We start from the raw sequence: 13,837 nt of genomic DNA, 5'->3' as shown, positions 1-13,837 counted from the left end.
GGGTATTGAGACTATCATCTTATTTAAGGGACACAAGTGATTTCCTGAGTAAAATCAAAAGTTTTAACTGGGAACAGAAGTTCTATCTTCTAACTTTAGATGTGTCCTCATTGTACACATGTATAGACCACAAAGACGGCTTGCGCACAGTGGAATATTTCTTTCACAAAAGCAAAACGATTTGCCCCCAACATGATAATATGCTGTTAAACATGATCAGTTTCTGTCTTAACAATAACATATTTTTATTTGATCAAACGTTTTTCCAGCAAACTAAGGGTGTTGCGATGGGGGCCAGCTTCTCCCCCAGCTATGCCTGTTTATTCATGGGCTGGTGGGAGGAGCTGGTCCTCAAGGGCACGCATAATTGTATTTTAGGTACAAAGATGACCTGTGTCTGGTGTGGGATGGGACTACAGAACAAGCTATGGATTTTGTTAAACTAATCAATAACAATGATGTAAATCTGCATTTTACCTCCACCATAAGCAACATAAACATTAATTTTTGGGATGTAGAGGTCTATGCGGCAGGAAATAAGCTAGAATCCAAGCTTTATAGAAAAGAAACTGCTGGCAACTTGATTTTACATTTTTCAAGTTTCCACCCGAGACATCTGGTGCATAGCATCCCTTATGGGGAGATGTTATGCATCAAGCGAATTTGCAGTAATCCTGTAGACCTAGCGGAGGCCCAACTCCAGAGCAAAAGTAGGTTCCTTGCCAGGGGTATCCTTTAAAAACCATACAGGAGGCCATAAACAAAACCCTTAAATTAGAGATGATCTCCTCATTCCCAGGAAAACCAGAGATGGTGCACTGACGAAGGAGGCTGTTGGCTCTAAAGCAGTGAGTCTAATAATTCCATATAGTGCCAAGAAAAGACCATTACTAAAATTATAAATAAAAACTGGGCCTTGGTCAAGAGTGATCCGGTAATTTTGTGCGGAAATGCCCACCAAACCAAGCATTACCTTTAGAAGAGCACCTTCCATGCACAGCGATTTGGTATCTAGTAGTCCAGAAACATCACTATCATCAAATTGGTTGAAAGCTTCCAATGGGTTCATTAATTGCAGATCTTGCAAAGCCTGCCAATATGGCATTAACAAAAAAAGCTATTGTACTGCCTTCAGTGAGAAGGCAATTAAAATGAATAAGCCTTTCCACTGTAAGACAGAGTTTGCAATCTATATATTAGAATGCAATTGCCCTCTAAAATATATTGGCAGCACTAAACTTCCTGCAAGTTAAAGAGTTCTGCAACACATACGGGCAATTAATAATCATGACCTGACCTACCCGGTAGCCCGGCATTTTCAAGAAGCACACAACAACAACCTTGAAGACTTCTCATATCATGTTATAGATGCCATTCCAAAAACCAAAAGAGGTGGGGACAGAGAATATATGTTACGGAAACTAGAAACCCGATGCATTCTTAATTTGAACAGTAAAACCCCGGGAGGTTTAAATAACACAGAAGACCTATATACCTGCTTATAATCTGGAATCTGGTTTCTGAGGTTGCTGTGCTCCCTCCCCCCTTTCCTGCCCTGCGCGTCTTTCTCCCAAGTGGCTTCACAAAATGAATTGATGTCTACCTCATTACGAATTATAATTGATATATGAAAATTACGCAAATGAATTGAGTTCTATTACTTTAGCTGCTGTAAATTCTCTTAACCAATTAGCATATTTTTTTTATCCTTTTCACCTTATGCACTGTTTTTATAATACATATATATGTTTACAACATTTGTGGGTGTTTTATATCAAAATTGGTAGCACTTAGCACTTTTTGATCCCATTCATATGTGGCTTTTCGTATTTAGGATTTATACATTTTTATTTGGCATTTATGCAAATATTTTGATTGTGGGCTTTCCTTGAAGTAGATTATGAATTCTTTGGATCACTGGGTCCGTGAAACACACTTTTTATATCTACTTGAGGCTCTGTTAATATCTGAATTTTGGGCCGACAACAAAACCTTTTTTTATGAATGAGAGGGTTTTATAGATATTTTTAGGCATTATTATATAAAATATATATATATTTTTGTATTGCCTTTTAACCATGTCTAATTTATAAAATATATAATTAATCTCACTGGAAATATTCCGTGTACATGTCATTTTAATGTGCTTCAGAACTTCATGAGTGTTTTATTCATATTCATCATTTGCTCACCATATGAATCGCCATGAATACTGAATGTTTTTTCCATGTTCACTCTATGTAGCAATCATGTGTAAAGGTGTAGCTTTATAATTGGTCTAGCAACGGTTTGGCGTTGTCATGTGATCAAGCCACTTTGGGTTGCGAACTGCGTAATGGCCGTCGAATAAAGAAGTAATCTATGCACTTGAAAACGGGTCCGCGTCTGCTTGCTAAACGGGAGATCGCGGGAGCAGCTTGAAAGCAGTCTGTTGGATATATATATATATATATATATATATATATATATATATATATAAATCAACACATGGCAAAAACCAGGAGGACACATTTCCATAACTGTACAATCATAGACACTACCTTGACACACAGTCCGAGTGCTTTCAAAAAAAAGAAACTGATGTGTGGCACTAAGCCTACAACTTAGTTAAATGGTAGCATGCACAAGAATGTTAACATGACTAAAATGTTAAAAATAATTAAGCAAAATAAGCCTTAAACTGCATGTCCCACAATGCACTTTGACAAGCACTAAAAGATATATAGTTGTAAGGAAAGTAGGACAACTGTGTAACACTGCCGTGACAAGGAACCATCTGGTTCGAAACGCGTAGGCTGTAACAGTGTCTTAATAAATCTACAATTCCAAAGAGCGGAGTGCTGGTTTTCCTTTTTTGTGAGAAGAAACATCGGGACCCGGTCCTGGCCCCGAACCAAGCACCGACTTGCTAAGCTGTTCCCTCTGCGACGGGATCGTTTGAGTGTAATATATATATATATTCATTCACTTAAATAACCAAAGGTTTCAGGCCTTATATAGTTAGGAATTAGCATTTAAAAAACCATTGAAATTGCTCCTATATAGTTAGTTGTACTAACTATATTTCACGCACCCGCAATCCACTGCAGATGAGGTCACATATTACATCATTCATGACATGGTCAGTGACATCACTGATGACATCTCATTTGACATCACTGATTACATCACTGATGACATCATCCAGTGACTGTTTCTGATAAGTTTAAATATGTTTTACATATTGAAGAATGAGTGGATGTAGAAGTGCCTAGATGAAGGATTTAGTAGGTGCGTGACTGACTGTATGAGTGAGTGATTAAATGTGTCTTACTAAATGCATAGGTTAGTGACTAAACTGTCTGAATGTGTGCATCAGTATGTCTGTTGTTGTGTAAGCTGCTGCATGTGTTGATCAGTAGCTATATGAGTGGCTATATGGGTTATTGATTGGTTGCCCAAGTATTTGAATGGGAGACTGAGTGTGTGTGTGGGTGGCTGGGAGGTGTGTGACTGTGCATAGATGTGTGAGCAGTTGATTCACTAGGTGTATGAGTTCAAGAGTTCATGTTGAAACAGCTATATGGGCGGTTGACTGTGTGCATGGGTGTGTTGGTGAGTGAATGGATATCTCAGTGCTACATGTCCAAGTAAGTACATATGTAAAACACAGTGCATGTGAGAGTTGGCATATATAAATGACTATACATGAGAGCCAGTGAATGTGCGAGTGGCTGTATGGATCATTGTGTACTTGTAACAGTGATTGTATAATTGAGTAAGTATGTGTTAGTATATGTTTGAATAAGTAAGGTGTTGTGTGTATAACTGTATAGTTGAGGAAATGGAAGTGTGATTGATTCTTTGCATGACTGACTAGGTGTGTGAGTAACTCCATGGATGAGTGACTGTGTGTATAAGGGATCTATGGGTGAATGAGTGAATGTGTGTGTAGACCTAAGAATCAGTGAGTGCGTATGTAGTAACTGGTATTGGTGTGTCAATGGTTTCAAGAATGGTAGTCTGTATTTAACAGTGGGTGTATCAAAGGTTATATTAGAGTGTGAGGAGGTGCATCGTATTATCACATGAATGATATCATCAGTGATGTGATCAGTGATGTCAAATGAGATGTCATCAGTGATGTCATTTGAGATGTCATCAGTGATGTCACTGATCATGTCATGAATGATGTAATATGTGACATCATCAGCAGTGGATTGCAGGTGCGCGAAATATAGTTAGTGCACCTAACTATATAGGAGCAATTTCAATGGTTTTTTAAATGCTAATTCCTAACTATATAAGGCCTGAAACCTATGGTTTTTTAAGTGCATTTGCAAGGTTTTTTAAATGCTAATTCCTAACTATATAAGGCTTGAAACCTATGTTTTTTTCAGTGAATTTGCAAGGTTTTTTAAATGCTAATTCTTAACTATATCAGGCGTGAAACACATTTTTTTTCAATTAATTTCAAAGGTTTTGTAAATGCTAATTCTATTAGCGGATAACGTTTATATATGTTATTATCCTTCTGGGACCACCTGAGCAGCCATCTTGTTTCTCAGGAGAAGTGAGGCACAAGAGAGCACAAAATAAGAGTGGAAAACGCGAAAAGGGGGCAGGGTTGAGACCCCTGACCCCCTAGCCCTTCTCAGGGGGTCCCAGAAGGACCACCAAGTGCAAAAATCTTTTTTTTTTTATGGCGTACCCCGTGATTTTTTCGAATTTTTTTTTTTGCTCTCGGGGGTCCTTTTGGGACCCCCTGAGAAGGGCTAGAGGGTTGGGGGGTCTCTACCCTGCCCCCTTTGTGTTTTCCACTCTTGTTTTGGGCTCTCTTGTGCCTCAGTTCTCCTGAAAATCAAGATGGTGGCCAACACTTCCTGGTTTGGACAGTTTGGAATGTTGACAGTCGACTGCCAGCCAATCAGAAACTCGCTCGCGCACGTACACGTACGGTGCGCATACGGTGAGGGCATATAGATATATATTTTGCTCAAATTCAATTTTCTCAACTACTGTAGGGATTTTCACCAAATATAGAAAAGGCACTACTGCATACCTGTCCCTACCATTTTGCCAAGTTTAGTGTAATTCCGTTCAGCCGTTCGGGATGTAGCAGTGTCTGAAGGTCCCATAGAAAATGCCATTTGAAAAATTTCAAATTCAATTTTCTTAAGAACTACTGGAGGGATTTTCACCAAATGTAGCAAAGGCACATCTGCATACCATGCTCTACCTTTCTGCCAAGTTTGTGTAATTCCATTCAGCCGTTCGGGCTGTAACCGTGTCTAAAGGTCCCTATGGACACCCAGATTCCTCAATCGGTGCCAAAGTTATTCCCAATAGAATGTTGAGCGTATATAGATATATAATTTGCTCAAATTCAATTTCTCAACAACTACTGGAGGGATTTTCACCAAATATAGAAAAGGCACTACTGCATACCTGTCCCTACCATTTTGCCAAGTTTGGTGTAATTCCGTTCAGCCGTTCGGGCTGTAGCCGTGTCTGAAGGTCCCATAGAAAATGCCATTTGAAAAATTTCAAATTGAATTTTCTCAAGAACTACTGGAGGGATTTTCACCAAACATACAAAAGGCGCTGCTGCATACCAGTCCCTACCATTTTGCCAAATCTGGTGTAATTCCGTTCAGCCGTTCGAGCTGTAGCCTTGTCAGAATGTCCTTATGGAAATTAACATGGGGAAAAAACGTTTTGAGACCCCCTTTTTTCTCGGCCCCCGCTTGACGAATCCCCCCGAAGCTTTCAGGGAAGGAGCGGAACGCAGCGAGGCAAATTTAAGGAAAATTACAGGCAGATCCCTCAATCAGCGCCAAAGTTATTCCCAATAGAATGTTCGGAATTTCCTATGGTAACTAGGTCCTAACTATATATACCTACTGGCTATCGCCAGTAGGATAGATAGAATATATATTATATATATATAACATGATCATATCACATTGAAAAGGAGTTGGATTCAGGGCTGAGGTGGGCAATTTTCTCCTTTTAGTAGGTCCCTTTTCTTTTCATTTTTATTTGCCAGGTAATATTAGGCTACCTAGACAATACTAGTGGGTAGGTTGCTTGCTGCTAATTTTATCGGCAGTGCTTTACATTTCTTGCAATCACCAACTCTAAACAAGGCGACCATCATGGAATGGCACTGCCCATGGTGTATCATTGTTCTGCTAATCTAAGTTAGTCAACCTGTTGGTTCTAAACGTGGCAACAATGCTGGAATTTTTAAAAACAATGATATCTTGCATATGTTTTTATTTTGTGTGGGGGTGTTTTATAATGGTTAAGGGGGTGAATGAAAGAATGAGTGAATTAATAGATGCATGAGTGCTAGGGTGAGTAACAGAGCATATACTACGCACTACTGAGTCACTAAAACCAGCACTGAAGAGGCACTTTCATTTAGAAGTCAGACCTACTGACATTGCCAATATTTGTTTGTTCTTGAGAAGTCATACATCACTTACTTGTGGTGACATGCTTATTACCAGCAAGGCTCTATTAGTTGCAATCACTTCTCTGCTATGATAGAAGCAGATCCTTAATTCTTCTTTTGCTTCTCTCAAACCTATAGCCATGAAGTAACTTGAGAGCAAAGGTATTTAGGGATTTCACCTTTTCCTATCAGGTAAATAGATGACATCCCACCCCCCTGTCTAATTTAGAAACGGGGGACTTTTCCCAAAGTGTAATTCAAAGGAGGGTAGAGAGTATTTTTTTCCTAAACATCTGGGAGTCTGGCTTTTAGATACTGGGTAGGTTAAACTTGGTTAATAACAGTTGTGGTAACTGGTATTTTTCCAGTCTTCTGTGTCTAAAGGGTAAACTACTGACATCAAGTCTGAAAGCTTCTTATGTCAGAAGGCTTGAGGGAATACTCAGAATGTGGCAGGTTTGCTTGGCTTTCTGTTCTCTTCTTTCTGTTGTATCCGTTTTTCTACATGATTTCATCCCAACTCCCTTTATACTTCCTTTTACTTTTTACTGCTTCACAGCACTTTCACTTCCCGGGCTTGCTGGAAGAAGGTGGGTTTACAAGATTATTTTGATCTATCTTACTGTACTACACAAAAATATGTTAATACTAGCCCGTCTTTCCCAGGATGTGCAGAATATGCAGGATCAGCCTGGTGAAAATAGTGCTGTGCTCCCACAATGCTAATATATAATAATCAAAGTCTATCCATACGTAAACTACGTTAAATGGTGTAAACCAGGCCTTTTCTCTCCTATTCACCAAAGCAAACTCCTAAGCTGCCCTCCGTCAATTTTTTTTGCAGAAGCAAGGCCAGTATAGATTTACAATAATGACCAAGGCTCATTATACAAGCGTGTGTATGGGAGCAAGGAGACAGAAAGTAGCCTGATACCAGAGTAAGTGAGCTAAAGGAAAGCATATGGAGGGAAAATGGAACATAGCGCCACTAGGCACAGGGGTGAAACAAAGTATGGACAATGCAGTCGAGGAACAGCAAGCTAGCAGCGTCATTTTTGGGCATCCATGTGTGTGCTTGCCAGGACAGGGATAACTAATGATATACATAGATGGTTGGAGTTTGAATTTTACATGGTACCTGTATGTGTAAGGACTAAATTTTGCCATTTGCCTGGCGAACCATCAGTGCCTGGAAACTGAATCCAAAATAATGTGAAAAACCAAGTAATGTTCTGGTTGCCTACTACAGGCGAGTATGAGAAGCATACATTTTTCCTGCACTCAGCATATTAGCTTGCTTTCATGTTAGTACAATAAATAAGTGAAAAAGATCTTTGTCAGTCCACCTGCCACAATGGGAAGACAAGTAAATTACCTGTAAAGTAACGATCCATATTGGTATATGGTAATTAGTCTTAAATTTAAAAAAAAAACATTGAAATGGCAAAGGAACAGATTCTGAGACAGCCAACAACAGAATAGAATGAGACAATTCTGACCAACTAAGCCCTCGGAGGATGAATTCCTGTGCCACATACCAGATGCATCAACATAGGTAAAGTTGCATGCATTGTGCATTTTTATGTGTGCATGCAAAAGATGTCACTATTTTGCAGCAGAGATTAAACTTCTTTGAAGGGAGCTTGGTTCAATACAGGCAAATGCAGGAATGATCTGGTATGGTGGTTGTTTCCTAGAGAACATATGCAGGTCACCTGCAAGTAAAACTGTATGCATGCTGTGCACATTTGATGCTGGCTCAATGGCACGCATAAAACAATGTAGATGAATAAATGTGAAATTGTCTAAGAATCCAAGGGCATGGTTCTGAATGTTATATTTTAGTAGCTTGCACAAAGTGAAAAATATACAAGTTGGAGACAACAAGCTGAAAAGTAAGTAAGTGGGCAAAGCAGCAGAGGTTTAAGGTGGATCACACAGACTTACAAGCACATACATTAATACTATCATTTTTATTCACTAACTAAACACTGTTCAAGTGCTGATAAATCTGAAGGAAACGCAGAGGCGCCTTTCTGCCACAGATATTAAATAGTAATTCAATGAATAGCAGCTTTCACGAGTAGTGCTGCAAACAATCACTGGGATACACACAAATAAATGAAACCATGCAATTTCCAACTCCCCCTGCAGTCTTTGAAGCAATTTGCAGGACTGCAAGTGAAAGGGTACAGTATAAATTTACTTTAAAGCAACATGTCCTGCTTACTGATGTGATTACCAATACAAATGCCTTGAATTTTTTGATAGCTCTACAGAATTGTGACTGAGAAGTTGGAAAGGAATACCTGTCAAGTTTAGGATTATCTTGCCTTTCCCTTTGTTGCTCATAACGTAGTTTCAGTCCTTTAAAGGTCTGCACATATTCCACATCCTCCAGTGCTTTCCAGTAATTCTCGATAACATGAGCCGTCAAAGACTTTATGTCTTCCTAAAACCAAGATGTGGAGCCATGAGACAAAATATTTCAATTTTGGGTTTAGCTAAAATCTAGGCAGTTATCAGTCAAGCCATTACAATATAACAAAGTTCTTTAATGTGCAGCATTTGAGGTTTGAACACACCCAAGGAGAGACATAAAACAACATTTTTTAAACATTGGCTTGTTTTGAAGATTGATATTTATAAGAAAGCAAAGACCCAAATAATAATGATCTGAAGATGTGGGCCAGGAATTTGAAATTTAATGATGGAACAATTAGAAGGTACACAAAATAAATTGGTTGTGTGCAGTTTTAAGAAATTGCTTGCTTCATGATATTCCTTTCCCCTTCAGGTTCTCACTAATATATATATATACACGGACGTTTGTTCATAACATGGAAAATATGATTCTTGAAGTTGCATGAATCGGGTTTGTTGCACAGTCCTAACAGCAGTCTATAGCACATTCAAACTGTCCATGTACACAGAAGGAAAGGAATGATTAAACATCAAGGTATAGCTAAATTAACTTTCATCAAAAAATCAAAACCCCTAAGCTAAATTACGAGCTCACTCAGAGTGCGTTAGAAGTAAATATCAACGGTATGTGGGCAGGATTTACTCTGGCTCCATTCCAGAAACAATTGAAAAGGATAGCGACATTCCTACCCTTACTAGTTGCTGAATAATAGGTTAACCTTTTATTTAATGTTAAAATGTCAGACAGACTTCATTAGAGCTGCGAAGTGTGGCAAACAGTCAAGTTTCAAATAATGTTCCGGCTTCCTTTTTCACTGAACTCACCTGCAGAGCATTGCAAAAATCCTGCAGATAACTGTCAATACTCTAATAATGCTTCTTACTGTACATGACAGCTCAGTAACAGCGCTTCTATACAAAAGCAACACATTCAAAAAAGTAAGCAGCCCACTATAGGCTGGTAGACTACTAGATTGATTAAGCAGGAAACATGCTAATTTCTAGGTAACACTCAAATGTAATGTTATTTCCTCAAAATTAAAACCCTAAGCAAAACATCAAACTTTCACTGTTACTGATATGTATACAGAAACTCACTGTATCAGTCATCAAATCAACAGGAAGAGCCGCATATTTGCTAAAATTCTGATTATACTTCTATTATTTACATACTTCGCTGTCTTAATGGCATCCATTTAATCTTGCTATTTTGAAATAGGCATAAAAAAATACAATAATGTGTTATTTATTCTTTACCTACCATTGTGTGTGTTTTGTTGGATGAAACATGGAAGCCTTCTGATTAGAGAAGTGGTGATCAACCCATGTTCAGAAAGACCGGATTAAAACCAGATTTACCAGTATTCAGACTATGTAAATAAGTTTGTCATGTACTGGGATACTTACCTTGAATTTCTCGAAAATTAGGCACTTATCAATACCTCCTGGATCTAGTTTGGACTGCTTACTAGGTTACACTGTGTGTTTGAGAAAATCTAAGTTTTTGCACTATGCACAAACAAATTCCAGCTTAGTGTTCACACAGTATGTCCTCTACCAGAAGAGTGGATTTCCTTTCCGAAACATACTTTGAAGCCCATGTGTATACTTTATCTAAATATTAGAGGTTAACCCACTGACTCAAAGCACTACTATTTTCCAAATTAATCTTTAAGATGAACATGTTTCAACCAACATCAGAGCTTTATGACCAGAAAGTCATAATTTAATTTGGTTTTTTTTTAAAGACAGGAAATGTTACTTACCCTCTAGTTCTCCTTCAGGGGAGTCTCAATTGCTATATAAAATATTATAAACAAATAAATTGCAATCATAAGCACTAAATTGTCCCAAGCATTCGTGGAATCCCGGAGAACGTTTTTGAAAAATATGTAACATACTTTTCTATTACAAAGGACATTTAAAACATTTTCGATCTGAATAGTGAAGGCAAAATATTATTTACATTAAAATAGAAGCCAATTTCAATGTTGCTAGATTATGAATAGTTGCACAAAATACTCTAAACGTGTTTAAAGAAAGAGGTAGCAATGTAGCTAGGAAGGCTGCAGCCTAAAAAGGGTGGAAAGATGACCCTGTTCACTTTAAGGAAGCCCACTCCACAAGCATCCCATCATGCCCTGGTACACGTGCTGGCCCTCCAACTTTCCCCAAAATTAAGTTATTGATTATTTCAGAAGGCTTCTTACGAATAGGGCTCTATATACAACAATAGAGCCAGCCCCTATGGGTGTTATTGATATCATTGGAACATGTGTGCACATAGTGATAATAGTAACTGTGAAGGATAGCAGATCATGGAGCATTATACAAAGATATTAAAGAATCGAGATACCCGACAATTTTTACTGGTCTGAGTGAAGAACAGATTCAATTATTAAATATCAATTACAAACAGCTTATTTCATTAAAAATGTATTTTCTCTCAGTTAAAAATGCTACTAAGACTTTTTTTTAAACAAATGACAAAAATCGACAATTCTGCACCAGGTTAAGTGCATGTGCAGGACAATTCACTGCTTCTAAATTCAATTGAGATTTTCTGACAGACAACTGGTTTTTGGTATTATTGCAACGTGTGGTAAATGACATTTATACAGGAGGGAAGCAGTGTCTAAATTATTATTTGTGCTGGTTTGATTAGGATTCTTATTAACTAGTCATTAGTATATATTTACTGCTAATAGCTGCAAATAACGGCAGAAAAATATTCAATAAGTAATTACGTTTCAGAAATATATTTCTAATTACAGGCTGGTCTAAACAAATGCTAAATATCCTAAGACCTTAATGGGAAATTAAGCAGATGTGGAAAGTAGTGAATGTAAACTTGCTCTTGCATATGTTTGGAGCTGTTAAATAGGGGGGAGCAGAGGGGAAATTAAGTATTGGGATTAGCAATTGCTTATCAGTAGTATTTGCAGGCAAATAGTTAGTATGGTCCGTTTGGCTTCATACTACTACTGATACACGCAGAAAGTTGAGGGATTTTGGAATTTTAAAAATAAGCACAAAGAAATTGTGTGGCAGAGCAGGTGGCTATGAAGAAATGCGTTACTTACCTGTAACAGCAGTTATCCAGTATTGGTGTCGTTCATAGATTCACATGCCTGAATCATTCCCCGTCGCCGAGACGGGAGCCTCCGGTACATAAAAAAGTAATGTCCTAAGGACATACATAGAGAATATAGGCCGAAGGGCCTCCCCTTTTGGGGCCTTTCCACGTCCTTATGTAAAAAGGACCGAACTCTCATCGTTAGCCAATCAGCTCCGACCTCCTTCTAGAACCTTCCCGGGAGGAGCCTCCGTCCCTCAGATTTTCGTACGCACCCAGCTAGGGTGTCGCAATGTAGACCTAGAGGTACGTGAGTCCTTACCGGGGAGGCGGGAGGGTTGCATGTGAAACTATGAAAGACACCAATACTGGATAACTGCTGTTACAGGTAAGTAACGCATTTCTTATCCAGTATTTGGGTGTCTTTCATAGATTCACATGCCTGAATCAGAGTAGCCAGCAGTTATACATGCATAGTGGTAAAGCACATTCTCACATCTAGCAGGCCTGCATAAAGTACAGACAACATGAGAGAAACATGGTAATATACAGTCATGCATATAGCAGAGAAAACCATGAAGAATGTGCATACCTGGATGGCGGGACGAGGTAAGGCTCACCTTATTGGAATAGATGGCGCAGCACCGCTTGTCCCACTGCAGCGTCCTTCTGCAGTTCGATGTCCAGGCAGTAGTGCTTGGAAAAGGTATGCGGGGACTTCCATGTCGCCGCTCGGCAGATGTCCAGGATCGTCACTCCAGCGAACAGCGCCGCTGACGTTGACATCGCTCTGGTCGAGTGGGCAGCCACTCGGTCTGTCAATGGCCGTCCGGCCTGATCATGGCAGAAAGCAATTGCTGAAGAAATCCAGCGTGAGATGCTCTGTTTTGTCAAGGGCAACCCCATGCGCGGGCTGCTGTAGGCTACAAAGAGTTGAGAAGACTTCCTGACGTCTTTGGTCCTGTCCAAGTAGAATTTGAGACACCTTTTCAGGTCCAAGGAATGCAGCGCCCGTTCCGCTGCTGTGGAAGGGTCCGCAAAGAACGACTTGAGGACAATTGGTTCGTTCAGATGAAAGTCTGACGGCACTTTAGGAATAAATTTAGGGTTGGGCCTGAGTACCACTCGGTCGTGCCTGAATTGGAGATACGGTTCCTGAATGGACAGCGCCTGAAGTTCGCTGACCCGTCTGGCTGACGTCAGGGCTAGCAGGAGAGCCGTTTTCCAGGAAAGATGCTTGAGCGAGGCCCGGTGTATGGGCTCGAATGGGTGTTTCATTAATTGGTTGAGCACCAAGTTCAACTGCCAGGTTGGAGGGACTTTCCGAGGCCTCGGAAAGGATCTGTAAAGCCCTTTCAGAAATTGCTTTACCAGTCGACTGGACCAGAGGGAGGGTCCCGATGGGGTCCTGGTGAACCTAGAAATCGCAGCCAGATGAACCTTAATGGAGGCGTGAGCCAGCCCCGATTGAGCCAGGTGTAGGAGGTACGGTAGCAGCTGTACTGGGGTGACTCGGAGGGGGTGTAAGTCTTGTTCCGAACACCACAAGCAGAACCTCTTCCACTTCAGCGAGTAGGTCTTGGTCGTGCTGCCCGCCCTCGCTTTGGCTAGTACTGCCCTGCAGTCCTGCGGTATATCTAGGTCTCCGAACTCACGGTGCTCAGGAGCCAGGCCGATAAGTTGAGCGAACGGAGGTTCGGGTGGTGTACTTGGCCTCCGGACATTGTCAAGAGGTTCGGGTGTTGTCGCAGGTGAATCGGGGGCCTGATGGACAGGCGAAGTAGATCCGAGAACCAATGTTGTCTCGGCCAGTACGGAGCAATCAGGATCAGCGTGCACGGTTCCGTCCTCATCTTCCGGAGGAGCCTCGGTATCATCGGGAACGGAGGAAAAGCGTA

At 40.1% G+C, this 13,837-nt stretch overlaps 1 protein-coding gene across 2 annotated transcripts in view; it reads right to left on the bottom strand.

Annotated features, from left to right (window-relative positions):
- Positions 1-13,837, bottom strand: part of PPP4R3A (protein phosphatase 4 regulatory subunit 3A) — a 309,259-nt gene that overhangs the window by 37,310 nt on the left and 258,112 nt on the right. For both annotated transcript variants that reach the window (XM_086937643.1, XM_086937644.1), the window contains exon 12: positions 8,749-8,891. In XM_086937643.1, coding sequence (XP_086793769.1) covers positions 8,749-8,891 — 143 coding nt within the window. The remainder of the gene's footprint in view (positions 1-8,748; positions 8,892-13,837) is intronic.

The sequence above is a fragment of the Lissotriton vulgaris genome, chromosome 9 (assembly GCF_964263255.1).
Source record: "Lissotriton vulgaris chromosome 9, aLisVul1.2, whole genome shotgun sequence".
Taxonomy (NCBI): Eukaryota; Metazoa; Chordata; class Amphibia; order Caudata; family Salamandridae; genus Lissotriton; species Lissotriton vulgaris.
The sequence above is the reverse complement of the archived record's forward strand: the minus strand, read 5'-3'. Positions and strand labels throughout refer to the sequence as shown.